Below are 20,856 nucleotides of genomic sequence, written 5' to 3' on the forward strand. Positions count from 1 at the left end.
GTAATGTGGGTTTTTAGGTCATCTCAGTAGAGATGACCTAATAAAGCCAGTCTCGAAGTCTTCCGACCGCCCGTCTGTACGTCCGTCCGTCCACAATCAAACCGAGTGGAGACAAATAACCAATAGTGGAATGGATAGAGGTCGATGAGACGTGCACAACGATATAACTTTCAAGGTCGAGGTCAAGGTCACGAGGCTGTCAAAGTTGAGAAAATCGTCGATTTCAAATCGTATCTTTCAAATCAAATGGTATTAGTGATTCAGATACTACGGACTATTATCGAGAACAGCACGAGACATTTTTTTGAAATTTGCTCTCGTTCCGATTTTATAGCCCTTCAAACTTCGCTCTGATTCTTACATGTCCGCTGCTAATTTGAAGTGGTCATCCGGAGGCCGGCGCCAATCTCTGAAGATGCTCCGGTTCCTGCGCAAATTTTTGCATATTTTTGCCCCGTATGGGCCGTTCATAAAGTACATAAAAAAAATCATTAGTGTAATTATGTCATAATCGCGGAATTGCCCACCCGAAAGTCGGCTGCTGGCTACCCGCGTGCCTGAACGTTTTAGAGAGAGTTTACAACACGGTCGTTCATAATAACGTTCCAGAATTCCCATATTACCGACCATTTTGTGGAACCCCAGGTATCACATAAATTAGCATTAAAGCGCGTCTGCTGTTGTCAGGATCACTTATTCAGAAAAGTGTCTCCTTCAACATTTATTTGAAGTGACCGACTATTCTGGCGATCTGCATTCTACGACCAGATCCATGAGCCATGGAATCGATTATTATAGATGCCCCTAGTTTGATTTTGCTTCTGTCGACCTCTGGCAGAGATGACCGGCACTCCGGCTCGGGGGTATTTTTTATTTATTTTTGATACTGCTTCTCGCATATTCCCATTTTGCACTTTGCCATCAATTTAAGCGAAGGTTGGCAGCAAAGCTTGTTAAAATGTTCTTCCTATTCCCTTGCCATTATGTTTTTCTTGTTTTCAGCAAAGTAATTTGCATTTGTCCACTCTTGACCTGATGCTGCTTCCCAGCAGCTTTAAAGCTGACTGTTTGCTTGTTTCGCATTGGCGTTTTATCCACTGGTATTGTTATCATTATTATTATTATTATTTTCTCTCTTGCTAATGATGATGCAAATCAACAACAGCTGTCCAAGGCATAAATATAACTTGCAAATCCACTGAGCATTGCATGTTGTCCCATTTGGGTGGTGTTTGTTGAGACAACTGCAATGCCGATGCAATAAGTTGTATTGGCCAAGATGATGGTTTCCAGGATCATACACGATCACTAGCATACCTTCATGGTAAATGATATTTATCCCCTGATTTGCAGCATATCTATTATATAAATCTCATCGATGGACCGATTTGGTTGATGCACTAAGAACATTTAGCATATTTCCATATGCTCAAAGCCGTTGCGTATAATGATAACACCAGTATAACACACCTTTCTATAGTGCTCTGTTAGCAGGAATTTGTTCCAAGTCAATGATGAAACTCATCAGTGGCTCGCCTAGACCTCCATCTTAAAGATGGTAACATTTTAGTGTGGTTCACTTCTTGATTTCTGTACATTGTACAATAGTCCACTGTGCCACGGTAAAGAAAAATAAAATTGTGAACATAACCTTGAAAGGTCAAAAACAACTGTTTTTATGACAGCTTGTTGGTTGAACTTTCTTTTCACCATTTTAATATTGATGGCCAGAGCAAACTATTATTATCCCCACGGTTTTTTAAAAAAAACGGGGGATATTGTAATCGGCTCCTGTCTGTCTGTCACACGATCTCCTCCTAAACGGTTGGGCAGAAATGCACCAAACGTGGTAGTCGTGATCACGACATGGCAAAAAGGTGCAGCAGCAGTATCAGTGTTGGCCCTGCCCCCTGGGGTAGGGTCAAAAGGTCAAATACCAAAATATGCAATGACAGACATTTTAAAACTTTTTTTAATGAAACTTTGTATATGCAATCAACATTGGGGGGGATGCAAGAAATATGTAGGGATTTGTTTTTGGATGGGAACTTAGGGTCACAGGTCAAAATGGAGAAATGTGTTTTTTAACTTGAAATTTGATATCGGGTCAATCCTCGTGGAACTTCATGCATCTTTCAACTTTGATTAGGTGGGGAGTGTGGGGATTTGTGATGGCACTCCATCGACTTCACTCGAGTTCAACATGCGTTGTAATGAGAAATCTTCATGTTTTGATGTACAGTAAATGGAGATGTGTTGATTATTTATTTATGCATGTATGTATTTCCCTTTTAACCTGAAACTTTTTTGGGAAATCATGGAACACTACCTGAACCAGAAAACCACAATCTACCATTGAACCTGCATTTGTTCTGAAGAAAGAATGGTGCAATAATTATACTTGATATCAACCAATAATTAGTGCAAAATGACACTGACTGTGATACCCAACAAGAAATCCAACAAACGGTTCTGAATTCCTATCAAACAATGATTTTGCACTATAGTGGGGCAACTTAGCTAAATATAACATAACAATTGTGCATTTTGTGAGGAAAGCACCAAATTTGGCACACGAGTAGCCTAACATATTATGAACAGATTTGGATATTGGGCCATCTCAAATTCAGCCGCTGATCGCTGTGGCAGCCATTTCCACTGCCATCAAAAATTTTGAGATGGCCCAATATCCAAATCTGTTCATAATATGATAGGTTACTTGTGTGCCAAATTTGGTGCTTTCCTCACAAACTGCACAATTGTTGTGCTATATTTGGCTAAGTTGCCCCACTACAAGGGATTCTAAACGGGGTAGAGATCGAGCTGTCAAGTTGGGAGCAGCAATTCACAATTATTGCTGCATCTGATGCAATTTCAATGCTCTGATGGCAACGAGCTGCTCCATTTGAAACTGTCTGTTTGATATATATATATATATATATATATATATATATATATATATATATATATATATATATATATATATATATATATATATATATATATATATATATGTAGCTTTTTATGTCTGCGGTCCGTAATAAAAATTTGTATTGGTATCAAAGTCAGTGACCAATTGCAAATTAATAGTAGGATTCTATAATTTGAAAAGTAGAACATTAATCGTAAGACAAACCTGCAGTTTAGCAGCACTTTGACTCTGAATTTGGCAAATTTTATGGAACCTCATCCCATGGTAAAGCGTACAGATGATGTGTACAGATTATTTAATGTGTATATGGGTGCGCATGCGTACAGATAATTAAGGTAATTGTTTTCGTCTGTCTGGCAGTCAAACAGAATTGAAAATAATTTGAAACGGAGAAACTTACTATTTTTAGGGATGTCATAAAGGACACTAACAAGTCACGGAGAACTAATGTAACGTGTTAAGTAGGGTTGTGTAAAAGAGGGTGGTGCATCAGAAGTGGTAAATTTTCGATTCAATTTCCACAGAGCTGGTTTGTTTTTGATTTGTTATTTCTACAGCATTTAAAACATTTATTTTATTTCAATCAAGTTAGATATTTGAACACTGTAAAACACAAATCACCTTGTTTGCACTTCCAAAAAGGCCCAGTTAGCAAATAACTTTGTTTGCACTTCGAAAATTTTTACGCTGTCTCGACTAATCAAATTGTCCCGACCAATCAAATGGGATGCCCCGTTTTAATGTCCATCGGAGAGAGGGCACACACATTGATGAATCATCCTGCCTGCGAAACACCGGGATGACAGTTTATAGCTGCATTGGGATTCGAACCCAGACTAGACAGCTTAGAGGTGAGTTTGCATACCTCCAGGCCAAACTGCCAGAGCCCATTTTTATTACTAGCCAATTTATTTTTATTTTCTTGACTGTTAAGCTTGCAATGGCACAAAATTTGATAAATGTAGCACAGGGAGGAGTAAAGAAAAGCAGTGAATTTTAAAAGAGAGACTAAAGTTATGAAGGGAGAGGCTGCGGAATGAATAGAGAAAATAACTTCCTTAATTGCATTAAGGACTAACTGACAGTTTGCCAACTCTCATCAACTTTGATTCTTCCCTCTCGGTTGTGCTCGATCTGTCAAGTGTAAAACAATGTTTTTTTTTTTTTTATTACCCCCACCACCGAAGGTGGACAGAGGTTAGGTATTCACCCCTGTTTGTTTTTGTTTGTCTGTCTGCTTGTGAGCAGCATATCTCAAAAAGTTGTGGATGGATTTGAACGAAACTAGGTGGATGAGATGGGTAGGTGACGAGAACAAGCCAATTTGATTTTGGTTCAGGTCCGGATGCAGATCCCGACCAATCAGTGAGGTACAAATCGTAAACTGTTCAGCCTGGCGGAGGTATGCGCTCCACCGAGTGCCGGTCTAGTTTAATGTTTTTCTCTCAAACCTTTTTTTGTTGACAAGTCAAGGCTCTTGGATGAGCCAGAACAGAACAGAGTGGGAAGTGGGGAAGCACCAACAGCAGCATAAAGGGACATGATAGGAGGACACCCATCTTACTCTGATTGTCCAATTATGTTACTTCAGTTCTGTTTTATTTCATCCTCACGCTCTGAAAAAAAAAAAAAACGGGGAATATTGCTTTCTCTCTGTCCATTCATCTCCTCCTAGATGGTTGGACAGAAATTCACCAATCTTGGTGGTTATTATCACGACATGACAAGAATGTGCAAGAGCAACGTCATCCCCCCCCCCCCCCCCCGTGGCAGTGTCAAAAGGTCAAAAACTGAAAACAGCAATTACGGGCACACTTTAAAATTAAACTTTGTACATGCAATCAACATTGGGAGACACATGAAATATGGAACGATTTTTGGGATTTGACCCCTGGTTCATACCCCCAGCGCAGCGGATGGTGACGAAGGGTCACAGGGTCAAAACGGTGATTATTATGATTATTATTATTTTTTTAACTCAAAATCTAGTATTGGGTTTAATCCTTGTGGAACTTTTTGCCATCTTTCAAATTTGCTTTAGGTGGGAAACATGGGGATTTGCAACGGTGCGCCATCGACTTCACTCGAGTTTATTTTCTGCATTTTTGTTACATGAATTAATTTATTTGGATGCAGCTGGTGGCTACTTGGCTGCATCACTTTCTGGGGGCACAGCTGTGCCGCTGATGCATTGTCCCTGTTACCAGCAAGCTGGTACTCAATTTGCCAACCTTGGAAGGGTGACAGGCTGAGGAAACCCTCCTGGTGTTAATTCTATGGTACAACAGGGTTTTGAACTGAAGAGCCTTGAAGATCTTCAGTCAACTATGTTGACTGTTCAGCCAACATCAGGCTTTTTGTTTCATAATCTACATGTATTCTTGTTTTCTGTTTTTAATCACATATGGAAATATTTTTCCCTTCTTTGTAAAAATGGTGATTTTTTTTTCTTTTCTTTTCTTCCTCAACTGCTTTGCGCTGAGTTGAGCAAAAAAACCCCCAAAAAACAGATGGAATGTGAGCAGCTTCAATGCTGGTGGAGAATTTAAATATCGTTGCATTCAATTTAACCACACATTGTGAGTGCAGCCATCGAGTAGTCAGGTGGCACACGGCAACTTAAATACAGGAACCCTTTATTTGCCACTTGAGAGATTCCAGGACATGGCATTTTTTTCCAGCTCAGGATTGTGGCTGGATGTTTTTCCCCAAAAAGTTTATTCTCTCAGCATATAGACTAGAAAATAAATGGCTTTCTGCCTCATGACAGCTTGAAGATGGCAATTGAGAATATGTTGCCGTTGTGTCATAAATCAGCAAAGAAATGCAACATGTGGGACAGTGACAGCAATACCTTGCATTGGCCGAGAAAAGCACGCACGCACGCACTTGATTGGTTAGAATATACGTACCCGTCTATTGGAGACACTATCTGCCTGCCTCCTCAGAAAGCTGCATGCTGAGCACTTTGTCACGTGTTATTTTCTGAAACTACCGCGTGTGTGCTGCCCTCTCACATTTGGTGTTTTCTGGTTTAGCTGGCAATGCTTTTCCTTTTATAATTATATACTTATAATTTATAAATATAACAATTATATGATTATAACCTTGTATCGTTAACCGAATATCGATTCACATTTGTTTGGATTGAAGAAATTTAGCAAAAATGAAATGCAAAACAAATGGTTATTTCTCCTTTTACCTCAACTTGCATATTTATTTATTTATTTATTTTACCGACCATCGATAAATAAGGATAGACGTAACATATGTCCGCATTTGTTTTGAAAATTTGAAATGTGACAAGTAGAACATTAATGTTGTGAGCTCTAACACTAATTTTCTCATGTCTCTTCCCCTCCCCCATCACCCCACTTGCTTTTTACCCTCTGCAGGCAGCAGGACCACCTGGTTTCAACATTTCCGGTTTCTTAAATAATCCTGGTTTCATGGCGATGGTGAGACCTGTGGTTGGCTTCTTGTTAACATCAATAATGCATGTTAAGTATCATAATATAAGAGCTTGACAGGTTGAATTTGTGTTGGAGAGCCAAGTGCTTGCCACCAAGTTGTCACTCCCCTTTTGACATCTGATATTTTGAATAGCCGGCCCACTTCCCTCTGCTTGTAACCCACGGACTTCTCCCAGCATCACTTACAGCCTTCATATGGAAAGCCAATTCCCAGATTGCATGTTATGTCAACCTGTTCCCAAACATGCTTCTTTCCTTGGCTGGCTGTCTCCCAAAATATTCCAACCATCTCTTGTTTCGATTAATTGAAGCATTCCATAATTGATCATTCATCTTGACGTCTTAACTGGCATTTCACAACATTTATTTATTTTTCAATGCTCCTGTTGGAGCTTTTTCATGGTGAAGTATTCATGTGAAATTGAAAGCATACCTCCATTCCTTACAGAGAATACTATATATTATTTCTGTTAACGTCTGCGCGTAATTTGACGTTTCTCCTCTGAAACTGCTGGATGGATTGTCGCCACTTTCGGCATGCAGGTACTCTGTGGTCTAATGTACAGCATGGGCTATGTGAGATCGTGCCAGACGGACAGGTTTAGGAATTTTTGGCGATTTTCTAATTTTTACATTCGTTTGCACGGCGACGTGTGACGTCACCGCTAAAGGCGCTGTCACACCTTGACAATTTAGCCAGCAATGGCAACGTATAAAAATGTATGTAAAACGTTGGCGTACGCTGAAATTTTCATGTTTTTTTTTAAAGTTTTGGTCGTATTCATAACGTGTTGGTCGTATGCATAACATATTAGTAACGGGCACAGAACGTTTCGTTGTCTTATAGATAACTTATACCAACGAATGCTTAGCGTGTTGTCGGCGTTCACAACCTATGCCCAACGATAGTTTAACTTAGGCATAGCACGGCAGCATATCGCCGACGATCACATGGCGAAGCCTGTTAAAAAGCTGCCGCACGCCGATTTAAATCATAACCGCCTGAGAATTGGAAGTGTCAACCACGCAGTTACACCTTGACGATTTAGCTAGCTTATGCCGACCTATGAAAAATGTGTCTAAAACTCTGGCACACGTCTAATATGGTATGGGTAAGTTGTGTATACGTTAAGAGCACACTGAAAAACGATGAAGTACGCTGTCATATTTCGTGGTACGTTTAGTACGTCGTGAAATTTCAAGCATGCTGAAAATTTTACGACGGACTCGCCGTATGGCTCACAGGTTCCGCTACGCTGGGAATAAGTTGTAGGCACGATATACGATCGTTGACACAAGTTCCTTGTAAGTTACTCATAAGTCGAAACACGTCGAGGTAATGTTTAGCATACCCGAAACTTATTTTCTTTTTCTCTCCTTGGCTGCGTGAAGGCACGTGACGAAATATCTGAAGTTGTTGTTGTTTTTTTTTATTTTTTTTTTATTAGTCTATCACGAATTTTAAAATATATTCGGACATTTGCTTTTAAGTTTCGACGTGACAATATCCTCAAACAAAAAATATTCACAGAGGAGGAACTAAGAATAAGACATGAGCAAATTGAAGAGGCAATCGGGCGTGACGTAACGGCACGTGACGAAATATCGGAAGTGATTGTTTTTTTTTGTTTTTTTTTTTCAACGCTGCCAATACGCCATTATACAGTAGCTGTAAATTAGAAACACGTTCAGTAAGTTCTGTGGTCGTCCGGAAGACGTCAATCAAATACGTCTACATACCTCAATATGCGTTGGAGGTACGTTACACATTGGTTCAAAGCACGTGACTCATAGGTTAGAAATAAGTTTCGGGTACGCTAAACATTACCTCGACGTGTTTCGACTTATGAGTAATTTACAAGTAACGTGTGTCGACGATCGCGTAACGTGCCTACAACTTATGGCCAGCGTAGCGGAACGTGTGAGTCATACGTTGGCATACGTCGTAAAATTTCAAGCATGGAAAATTTGAGGACAACCGCAAAGTACAACGATGAAAGCCAGCGCACTACGACGTATGGCAGTGTTTTTCAGCGTGCTCTTGACGTATACAAACTTACCCATAACGTATTCGACGTGTGCCGGCGTTTTAGCCCAATTTTGCATACGTTGGCTAAATCGTCAAGGTGTGACAGGGCCTTGAGAGGTGTAATGACATCATCGGTCATTCGCTGACGTCATTACGTCTGTCGTCGACAAATCGTCACCGCTGAGAGGCGTAATGCCACTCCGATAAAACAGTGTCTGTAATGTAAAACCCTCTTCTGCACATACTGACTACCTCAGAAGGTGAATTTGACACAAAAAATGTAAAAGAAATTGTTTATAAAGAAATTCGATAAATCGCATTGTGAACACCGGATATATTGATGTCCAAATGAACCCTCACTTTCGAAACTTCGCGCAGAGCGCGGGTTTGGCTAGTTGTAGTAATTTTTGTAATTAGGAGGACGCTCCATTGGACGTGGTTAAACTGGTCTCGAACAGTGATGAAATTCCGATATTTGCATGGAATGAAACTGAAAATACCTGAAAAAGATGTGCCATTTATGGTGATCCCCCTCATTGGATAAAACTTTATGGCATAGATATTTTAAGTGTAATCTGTTCACCATTCATGACAAATCCAAGAGTCGATTCCTACAAGCTCTTGAGATGAGGAAACTAGTGAGGTGGAGGGTACTCTAAGACCGTTGCAGATCGAGAAATGGTCATGGGTCGGGTCAGTGTGTGACATTGATTGTAACCAACTAAACATGACCAAAGTAGTGACTCTGCTAGTGAAGTTCTTCAAAACCAATTGTGCATTTTCATGCAAATCGAACTGTTCTGTTCTTGCGTATGGCAGCTTGGCTGCCGGGTAGCTATCATTTCTTGGAGGCACAGCTGTGCCCCTCTCCCAATACACTGGTACTCGTTTCGCCGACCTCAGAAGGATAACAGGCTGAGTCAACCCCACCTGGTATTAATTCAGTGGCCAGCAAGGCTCAAACTCAGAACCCTAAGATCCCAAGCCAGCCAGACTAACCACGACGCCAACACCAGGCTTTGCTGATCCAACTGCTTATGTGTGTGTGTATATATGTATATATATATATATATATATATATATATATATATATATATATATATATATATATATATATATATATATATATATATATATATATATATATATATATATACACAGTGGGGAGAACAAGTATTTGATACACTGCCAATTTTGCAGGTTTTCCCACTTACAAAGCACGTAGAGGTCTGTAATTTTTTATCATAGGTACACTTCAACTGTGAAAGACGGAATCTAAAACAAAAATCCTGAAAATCACATTGTATGATTTTTAAATAATTAATTTGCATTTTATTGCATGAAATAAGTATTTGATACATCAGAAAAACAAAACTTAATATTTGGTACAGAAACCTTTGTTTGCAATTACAGAGATCAGACGTTTCCTGCAGTTCTTAACCAGGTTTGCACAGACTGCAGCAGGGATTTTGGCCCACTCTTCCATACAGATCTTCTCCAGATCCTTCAGGTTTCGGGGCTGTCGCTGGGCAACACAGACTTTCAGCTCCCTCCAAAGAATTTCTGTTGGGTTCAGGTCTGGTGACTGGTGAGGCCACTCCAGGACCTTGAGATGCTTCTTACGGAGCCACTCCTTAGTTGCCCTGGCTGTGTGTTTTGGGTCGTTGTCATGCTGGAAGACCCAGCCACGCCCCATCTTCAATGCTCTTGTTGAGGGAAGGAGGTTGTTGGCCACGATCTCGCGATACATGGCCCCATCCATCCTCCCCTCAATACGGTGCAGTCGTCCTGTCCCCTTTGCAGAAAAGCATCCCCAAAGAATGATGTTTCCACCTCCATGCTTCACGGTTGGGATGGTGTTCTTGGGATTGTACTCATCCTTCTTCTTCCTCCAAACACGGCGAGTGGAGTTTCAATCAAAAAACTCTATTTTGGTCTCATCAGACCACATGACCTTCTCCCATTCCTCCTCTGGATCATCCAGATGGTCATTGGCAAACTTCAGACGGGCCTGGAATTGTGCTGGCTTGAGCAGAGGGACCTTGCGTGTGCTGCAGGATTTTAATCCATGACGGCGTAGTGTGTTACTTGTGGTTTTCTTTGATACTGTGGTCCCAGCTCTCTTCAGGTCATTGACCAGGTCCTGTCGTGTAGTTCTGGGCTGATCCCTCACCTTTCTCATGATCATTGAGGCTCCACGAGGTGAGATCTTGCATGGAGCCCCAGACCGAGGGAGATCGACTGTTATCTTGAACTTCTTCCATTTTCTAATAATTGCGCCAACAGTTGTTTCCTTCTCATCAAGCTGCTTGCTTATTGTCCTGTAGCCCATCCCAGCCTTGTGCAAGTCTACAATTTTGTCCCTGATGTCCTTAGACAGCTCTCTGGTCTTGCCCGTTGTGGAGAGGTTGGAGTCTGATTGATTGAGTGTGGACAGCTGTCTTTTATGCAGATAACCAGTTCAAACAGGTGTAGTTAATACAGGTAATGAGTGGAGAATGGGAGGGCTTCTTAAAGACAAAACTAACAGGTCTGTGAGAGCCGGAATTCTTACTGGTTGGAAGGTGATCAAATACTTATTTCATGCAATAAAATGCAAATTAATTATTTAAAAATCATACAATGTGATTTTCAGGATTTTTGTTTTAGATTCCGTCTTTCACAGTTGAAGTGTACCTATGATAAAAATTACAGACCTCTACGTGATTTGTAAGTGGGAAAACCTGCAAAATCGGCAGTGTATCAAATTCTTGTTCTCCCCACTGTATATATATATATATATATATATATATATATATATATATATATATATATATATATATATATATATATATATATATATATATATATATATATATATATATATATATATATATATATATATATATATATATATATATATATATATTTGTGTTTTGGTGATTCGTTCACTTCATCTTGTCTAATTACCATGGACGATTAGACCTATACAAAACATACCAGCTAGTTTTCGAAAATATTTTCATACAAACAACCGGCAGGCTATACGTTAAATTGGTTCCAAAAATCCCAACAGCAGCGTATACTCGTGTGCGGGCATGTGACGTACACCATACAGCACGTGACATAACAACAGGGCGAACTTATCAAGGCGATACAAAAAGAGGCAGTTTTTTTTTTCCCCAATTTTAACTGTGATATCTTTAATTACAGTTCTTTCACATATTTTACCGACACATCTACATCTAATTCCAAAGGTGTTTAAGGGACTGGCAAATTGTCTTCCGTAAAGCCCACAAATTCCTCATATTTTGTGTCTCTGTGAAACAGCTGAAGCAGCTCAGAGTTTGCAAGTGTGGGTCTGTCGCAATCCATATCGTGATCACTCTCGTCCTCTTCTTCTCCAGAAATCAGCCTACTTCTTTCATCAACTTTCAGTTTAAATTACTTTTATTGACAGCAGAGGTGTGGTCAGTTACAGCAGGGTTAAGCAGCCAGCTCGTGCTTGCCCAGCCAATCTTTCCTTATCACTGGTTTTGAATGGAGTGTTTGCTTGAGTGCTTAAGTCACTTGGCGAGTGCTCTCCAAGAAACTTGGTAACTGAGCACACCCCTGACATTGTGTGGCAGGAACTTGTAATGGAATGGACATTTTTGTGGAATGATATAAAATTATGCCTGGTGTTGGCTTAATCATTAATGGTTAGGGTGGTGGGCTTGGGATCCGAGGATCCTGAGTTCAAATCCCACTCGGCTGTTGAATTAATACCAGGTGGGGTTGACTCTGCCTGTCATCCTTCCGAGGTCAGCAAAATGAGTGCCAGCTTGCTGGTATCCTGTTTCGGAGTGGCGATCCATTTAGGATTGTGTCCAATAGCCAAGAGACTGCTTCGGCAGCACCAACGATCTGCACAGAGTCTGGTCCCAATATATGGATATAAAATTCAACGGCCTGCAGAGTATTTAAACATTTTTAATCGATGAGCAGCGTGGTTTCCGGTCACATCGGTACCAGAAACCACGCTGGTTTTTAACACGTCGGTGCAGTAAATTTTAATTATTAAAACAAGTTTTTCTCAAAATAATCATTTTAATGTCAATGGGTCATTTACCGCAGTTGCATTTGAAAAGAGCCGTTCATTGGCCAGACATCAAAGCTGTGTCTGCTGCTGGAGATATGGAGATCGCCTACCTCCCGGTCATGTGGAGAGGAAAGCTGGCTTGCAGTGTATGGTCGTGTACGGTTTATACGTGCCTGAATTTTTCACGGAGCACGTTTTTCTCCCAAGTGTGGGGTATACCAGGGAGCGTGTTATTTTCGAGACAACACGGTAGTTCTGTCAAGTGGTGTCAGACTTCTGGTGACATTCATGATCAGATTTCTCTTAACATTCCTCTCCTGCACTACTTCCCAAAGCCAGCATGTCTTCCTGGACTCCCACATAGCCTAACTGCAACTTCCACCAGGCAAAGTGATGCTATCGAGTTTCTGACACTAAACATTATTCCCATTATTGGTTCCCTTCCTAGTGGAAAACGCAACGGATGACAGCGATCTGAAAAAAAACAAAACAAGAAAAAAACTTATCGACGTGACAATTCGAAAGGAAACAGCTTGGGCTGCTTCGGTAGAGATGTGCCACCTTTATGACACTGCTCCATCACACATGTCTGCCGTGTGCTTCTGATCCATTGCTGTGACCACAATAGTTGCCTGACTTCTTCCATTCGACATTTCTCATTGCCATACCAGTGTCCATCTCTGAGCAAAGGGGTTTTTCAAAATATCTTTTTAAAGTACACAGTCGGATTACGACTGCTCCAAAGGCATCAAGAAACTCGTCCATTGTTGGAAAAAGAAATGTGCAACTCTGGCTGGAAACCTGAGAGTAGAAAGGACGAACATCTTTGTCCATTTTCACTGGTGCAGGACAAGTCTTTCACGGTCGGGTGGGACCTTTTGATTTCCTCGTATCGAGCCTCGAATCTTGATTACAAAACATGTTCAGCGAGTTAAATGAACTATTAAACCAATCGGAGGGAGAATCAAGAAAATGCACAAAAAGGCGCTTTTGACTCGAGACCAGATAAAGAAAACACCGGAGGCAAGGACTAGTCTTAAAAATGAATTTCTTGTAAAATCACTTCTTCCTTGACCTCTTTACCTGCTTTGTATCCCGAACATGTCCCCCTTTATTTATTTTAATGGATTGTGTGTTTTGCATCTCAGGTTGCTCAATTATTATTATTATTATTATTATTATTATTATTATTATTTTCCCCTCTCTCTTTTGTCTGCATGATTGCCTTTTTTTGTTTGTTTTGTCTCGCCCAGGCTACATCGATGATGCAGAGTCCACAGGTACAGCAAATGTGAGTAGTAGTAGTTGCACCAGGGAGCTTGGACATAGGAGGCCGTTTGTTCCATTCTGCCTGTGCTGTATTCGCATCCCATTACCTTTTTATTGATTTTCTTATCCCCTTGTGTACTAAACCTAATCTAACTTAACCTGCACATCGATTTTACAATGAACTTGCATACCACGTTTGATCACAAGGGAAGGAATTCCACATAAGCTGCCAGCAAATGATGATGGCCGACTCTTCTTGGAAGTGGGATGTTTAATATTCACAGCTTCGATAATATGGGACAACTGGCTCTATCTCTTTCTGAAGACTGGTGCATCTGAGATGCAGCTCCCCTGCTGGCATGATAGAGTGAATGGTCCTGATAATCCTTGTACTATTTAATGAATTGCAGATGACTCATAATATTGGTATAGTGCCTGTCTTTTTCTTTTTCTTCCAGACACACACACACACACACACACACACACACACACACACACACACACACACACACACACACACACACACACACACACACACACACACACACACACACACACACACACAACATTTAAATGAGGGTTGATTTTTATTTTACCTCTGTCACTGCAGGTTATGTTTTCACCCTTTTTTCTGGTCTGTCTGTCTGTCTGTCTGTCTGTCTGTGAGGTGTGAGCAGGATATTTAAAAATGTTACGGACGGATTTGGACGAAATTTGGAGGACAGGTTGGGTGTGTGACGAGGACAAATTGATTAGATTTTGGTGAATATCTGGATCCAGATCAGAATACAAAAATTTAAGTCATTCTTCCCCATTGAGATAAAGGGCCAAAGATGATGCATAGCATGATATCTCTAAAAGTATGGATGGATTTGGATGAAACTTTGTGGACTGGTTGGAAGTGCAACAAGGATGAATTGAGCTTCGGATCTGGCGGAAGTATGCGCTCCACCGAGTGCCGTTCTACTTTTAATCGTAATGATTCATTGCATTTTATTTTAATTTTTTTTTTTGTTTACGTCGTCAAGGCTTGTGGAAGAGCTAGAACACAGAACAGGTTAGGACGCAACATAACAAAAGGAACAACAGAAGGAGAAGGGGGAAATGTCAACAGCAGGACCGGGGGAAGAAATATACGAAGACAGACAAACAAGGGATGTGGGTAACGATGAGGGGGAGGGGAGAATGCAAGGGGTGGAAAATAGGGAGGGTGGTTTAACGGGTGTGAAAAAGATGAGGGTTTTGAATTGGGGACTGTATGATATGGTGGTGAACAGCAGTCTTGAAGACATGGAGGGAAGAATGAGATTGAAGAGAATGTGGAAAGTGGTTCCACAGGTGGGAAAAAATGGGAATGAATGGGTGAAGGTGCACAGTGGTTCTGGATTTTAGCATTTCACAAGAATGGGGTTGCTGGTGGATCACATGCATCCTGCAGATACCCTGGGGGTACAAAGCACGGAGAGGGCGGAGGATGCAATACCAGAAAAGAGGTGGAAGAAGACAGACAGAGACCACCGACCTGTCGACGATGGTGAAGTAATAGATCCATACACCGTTTCATCGCGATTCCAATCATCTTGAAGACAAAGGTTTCCATGCCATCAAGCTGTGCAAGATGTGAGGCAGGTGAGCCAGGCCATAGGAGAGAGTAGTACTTCATCAAGCTGCAGATAAAAGCCTTGTAGGTGGATAGGAGTTCAGGTGTGCCAAGGAAGGACTTTGCATGATTGAGGATGCCACGTCAGTGACTGGCTTTGGCGGCTAACTTTGAAATGTGGCTTTTCCAAGAGAGATCATTGGTAATAGTGAGACCCAAGAGTTTGAGGGACTGAATGTCTTCAAGAGGGTTGTTGAGAAAGTAGATGGGAGTGTTTGGAGAATGGTCCTGACAGACAGACAGACAGACAGACTGTGTGTCTGTCTGTCTGTCTGTCTGTCTGTCTCAGGATAGAAAGACATATTCTAAGTGTTTCACCAGAGCTTGTGATTTTTCTCAAGGTCTGAAGAGAGGGAAGATTCTGCAGCCTACCGATCTGAAGGACGGGGGTGTCATGGCAAAGGGTGGAGTCATCAGCAAAGAGATAAAGAGGATTTTCCAGAGTCAGAGAGATCTTTTATGAATATTAGGAATAGGATGGGGCCTAGAACACTACCTTTAGGCACTCCAGCCTTGACAGGGAGAGGAGAAGAAAGGATTCCGTTGAGAGCTACACGTTGGCTACGGGAGTGGAAGAAGTCTGTTAGCCATGTATGGAATTGGTCTTGGGTGCCATAGGCAGACGGTTTGGAGAGCAACGCAGGATGCCAGAGTATTGAAAGGTCAAGATATGTCGAGAGAGACGGCCCTGATCTCGTCTGACATTGAGGGCCTCCACCATTGAGTGAGTCAAAGCAACATGCCCAATGTAGAGTGACCTGATCTGAATCCAACTTGATGATCTGAGATGTCACTGGAGAAAAGGAATGATTTTATGGCGACTACGATGATGGAATCCATGACCTTGCTGATGATTGGAAGGAAGTTAATTGGTCTGTCGTTAAGTGGATCCGTTTTTGCACCTTTTTATGTAATGCAGTGATGTTGGCAGACTTCCAAGCAGATGGAAGATGACCGAGGGCAAACGATAGGGTGAAAAGGACAGAGAGAGGATGTGTAAGAGCAGCAGAGCAGGTTTTTTTTTGAACTTGTAAACTGATGCCATAGTTTTTTGTTTTTTTTTTAAGTTTTTTTTTTGGATTGCCGAGCCGAGCGTTCTATCAATGGTGATGAAATGTTAAAAGCGAAATCCGAATTGTGCTGTCGTGATCTTTTTATCCAGTAGATTTTGGAATGAACATCGACCATTTTGTGCCGTGTCGAGCCTCGAGATTTGACTGGATGCTTTGTTCCAGAAGGGAAATGGTTGAAGTATGCACCATGAGGACAACTTCTTTAACAGATACCAAGTATAAACCTGATCTAACTTCCGTGTGCATTGCAGGCTTTCTGGAGTTGCAGGTGGTTTGAGTGGCTCAAGTAGCTCAAGTGTTGGTGTTGGTGATGGGGCAGGTGGCGGTATTCCAGACATGTCTGGACTTCTACAAGTGTAAGTCGAGCACCATGGCTTTACTTGTTTGTTGTGAGATGTTACAAATGTTACACGGTTAATGAGCCTTTTAATAATTGCAGGTTATTCTTCGCATTCTGCGAAAGGTTATGTATTGGTCGCTGTGTATTTATTTATTCCGGGTGTTAACAGGCTGACTTTTTGCGGCATACTATGAAAGTTGAATGGGCTTTTACCCAGGGTTTTAATTTTGTTTTTCTCGGTTGACAAATATTTGCTTCTGCCCAAGCAAAGCCGAAACCGATATAGCGAACTCTGTTACAGAGCATTGTTTCAGCCATAGGCATTTGTAGTGTCAGGGTCATGCTGTGCGGTTTGCCATCCCTCTCCCAGCAGTAGTTGGTGTTTGGCTGAGGATTAGGCAAATTGTAAATCCATTGTTTCACGTGTCCACCAACAATCCTGACGGACACAAGCATTCCTTCCTTTTTTTTTTTGGGAGAACATTGCTTGGTTAGCAAGTGTCTCAAACTTGTCTGGGAACTGTCAGCACAAATAGTAGATGAGGATTTTGTCTGTAATGAATGTTCATTACTTGCCGAATTTTTTTTTTTTGCCAAGTATGTTGGTCTGTAGTGTTTGTCTGTCTGTCTGTCTGTCTGTCCATCTGTTTGTCACATGATTTTTGGCTAGTTTTCAAGCAATCGTTCTGAAATTTCTTTTGTGTATGTCGTTGACTAGCCAAGGACAGCAACAATTAATTTTGGTGAATATCCGAATCCGGATCTGAGAATTGTTTTTACATGATTCTTTACCATTGAGAGATGGGGCCAAAAACGATAGACAGTATAGTACAATATCTCAAAAGGTTATGGATGCATTCGGACGAAACCTGGTGGGCAAGGATGCGTGTGTGAAAAGGACTAATTGATTCGATTTTGATGAAGATCTGAATTCGGAATCGAGAATTCGGATCTTCACCAAAAGATCTGGATTTTTTGATCCAAGGACAGCGAAACTTGCGAGACAGGTTGGGAATTTTGGTGAAGATCTGAATCCAAATCCGGATCTGAGAATTTTTAAGTGATTTTTTTTTTTACCATTGAGAGATTGGGCCAAAAACTATGTATCGCATGAGATCTCAAAAAGTTTTGGACAAGTTATGACAAAACTAAGTGGATGAGTTGGTTAGGTGACAATAACAAGCCAATTTGATTTTGGTTAAGGTCCGGATTCAGATCCGAGCTATCGGTGGCGTACAAAATGTAAACTATTCAGACTGGTGGAGGTATGTTCTCTACCGAGTGCTGTTCCGTTTCGTGAAGTGTCACTGAGTGATTTTTCATTTATTTGTTTGTCGCACAAGATTAAAAAATATATATTTAATTGCATTTTTATTGTTCCATTTTATCTACAGCTCAGACCAAACTTTGATATGGAAATTGACCTGTCACCCATGTGGTATGATAGACTGGCCTGTGCTTTTACAGGGGGCAACAGTTTGCACAACAAATGCAGCAGCAAAACCCGGAGATCATTGAGCAACTCCGGAACCAGATGCAGGGTCGACCACCAGGCAACGTACAAAACAATTCGGAGAAACCACCCCCGCAATCCTAACATCTCATCCCCTGAACTTCGCATGCACTCACAAACTGATCTTTTTCTCTGTTTTATTTTTTGTTGTTTTTTTTTGTGCAAATGTTCTTGCACCTTTCGCTCGTCGCTCAACCATTTTTGTTGAACCCAATTGGAATAATCGTACTGCGTCTCATAAAGAGGACATGCGAGTGGAAGGTTTGTGATCCCATTTGGCCATATATGTACCTGGAGATAATTTATGAACTTAGTTATAATGTCTCTGCCCCCATACCCCTCCCCTCCCTCCCCCAACACCCCTTACTACCCATTCAATCCCCTGCTGTACCCAATCACCATTTCTGAATGTTATTTTACTTTTGGTTGGCATGTTTTAATAAATATGAAATAATTTCCTCTGTCTCCTACTTGTGCATATTTTCCACATGATTACATCATACGGATTGGTGGGATAGCCAAGTACACACACTCATCTCTAAGCTGTCTAGCCTGGATTTGAATCCTGACCCAGCTATAAACAGTCATCCTGGTGTTTCACAGGCAGGGTGATTCAGCAATGTGTGTACCGTCCCTTGGCCAGCCGTTGAGTTCTGTGTCCATAACTGCGAGCATTAGTTGGTGGACTTAAAGATACCATGGTGTCCTTTGCAAAGAGTAGGCGAGCTATCGCCAGCACCATGGCTAAACTTCTTCCCTGGCTCCGAGTCGGAGTGGTGACCCAACCAGGATTGGAGCCTCGTAACTGCTTTGGCAGAACTGACGCTCTGCATATGGCATGGTGCATGATGATGCTGATTATGAAGTCTTTCCTGCAAAACTTTGTTATTATAACTAATTTAAACTAATTTAAAAAACCCAAAACCTAAATAACTAATTTAATGTGTTGAATGAGGGGGTCAGACTGCATCAATGGTGGTAAACTTCCAAAAAAATTTTTTTTCTACAGCCTTTAAAACCTTTGTTCTATTTCAATTTAATTATATATTTGAACACTGTGGAACGCACACCACCTTGTTGGCACTTCCAAAACTTCCAGTTTAGCAGTACTTGGACATATTATACCATTTTACGCTATCCAGACCAATTAAATTTGCCGCTCTTGCTCTCAGCATTGGGGAATATCAAGATTCAGACAATATGGCAGCTCGTAGGAAATACCGATCATGCTCGGAAATGCAAAGCAAGAGTTGAAAAGACCCTTCCCACGCCCTTTTTCTGAAGACTGCGTGGCGTATGGTGTGCCAAGAACTAATTATTTCCTTTCCTGAAGGGGAGAAGAATTGCCTTTGGTTGTAGTTTCTTCTTTCTTCCACTTTTATGTGAGGCTTTTGGTTTACCGCACCTGGAACTCTGAGTTTGCCTCGTTCCTGCTGAGAAGTGGAAGAACAGTGAGGCCATGTGCTGAGATTGCTGTTTGCCTGCCAGTTAACCAACAATATAATCTTAATACAGGTTGGTAAGTCTTTTGTATGGGATCATCTTGTCAAGTGTATAGGAAGAGTTGAATTTATAAGTAACTTTCACTTTTGGGTGGGCCTTTAATGTTTCATGCATACAGGATCCTCAGATTCAAATCCCATTTGTTCATTGTTCCTGTTCATTCAAAAGTACACTCGTCTCCAAATGTCCTGCTTGTAATCCATATGGTCCAACGTCGGCTTTGCATCACTTTATGTGTAAAGAATTTTGTTTCTGTAAATAAATCCTGAAAATGCTCTCTCTCGAAAGTTATTGGAGAACTTGAAAAACGTACTGGTTTTTTTTTTTTCCCGATTCCTGATGTATAAATGTGTAGTTGGAGTGGTGGCAGTGTGTTGGGAGTTGTATTGACAAACGTGAAATGAAAAATCCCAAGGTATGGTTGGAGTGGCAAAAGCTCGCATCGGCAAAATAAATCCCAATGGACACTCGATGTGCACTGACTATATATATATATATATATATATATATATATATATATATATATATATATATATATACACTTGCCTTGAATTTACCTGAGAATCATTTCAAAATCCAGTCCCTGCGAATCTTCGTCGAACAGTAGAAAAGCGGTAACTAATGTGAGCAAAAATAATAATAAAGGTCAGGAAGGTGTTTTTATCGTTTTTTTTGTATGAAACGAGTTAAGTTACGCTAGAAATGAATAAAAACTCTGATTGTGCAATGTGAGGTTTTGGTTTAAATTTTACATTGAACTGTTGCCTGTATCCATGAGCAGGGGTTTATGGATGTTAACCCTTCATTACAACAAAAGGACAACTTTAGACCGTTAACTCTTTTTCTTTTGTTCCGACGAAGGGTTAATGCCCAAAATGTCAGCTTCTCCTTGCTGCCCACAGTGATTAGCATAACTACGATTTCATCCAATGTTCTACCTGTCCACTGACGCAGATCGACACTGGCGTTCACCAGCATTCAGCAAGATGTCTTCATTTTACTTG

General features: G+C 41.0%; 1 protein-coding gene across 1 annotated transcript in view; it reads left to right on the forward strand.

Annotated features, from left to right (window-relative positions):
- Positions 1–18,807, forward strand: part of LOC147016730 (small glutamine-rich tetratricopeptide repeat-containing protein alpha-like) — a 33,029-nt gene extending 14,222 nt beyond the window's left edge. Inside the window, exons 8-11 of the mRNA XM_085847904.1 lie at positions 6,328–6,390; positions 13,748–13,785; positions 16,748–16,852; positions 18,304–18,807. Of these exons, the coding sequence (XP_085704030.1) occupies positions 6,328–6,390; positions 13,748–13,785; positions 16,748–16,852; positions 18,304–18,433 (336 nt within the window). The 3' untranslated portion in view covers positions 18,434–18,807. The remainder of the gene's footprint in view (positions 1–6,327; positions 6,391–13,747; positions 13,786–16,747; positions 16,853–18,303) is intronic.
- Positions 18,808–20,856: the final 2,049 nt, after the last annotated feature.

Source organism: Eptatretus burgeri, chromosome 11, assembly GCF_056783735.1.
Source record: "Eptatretus burgeri isolate ZD-2024b chromosome 11, Ebu_testis_v1, whole genome shotgun sequence".
In the NCBI taxonomy this organism is placed as follows: domain Eukaryota; kingdom Metazoa; phylum Chordata; class Myxini; order Myxiniformes; family Myxinidae; genus Eptatretus; species Eptatretus burgeri.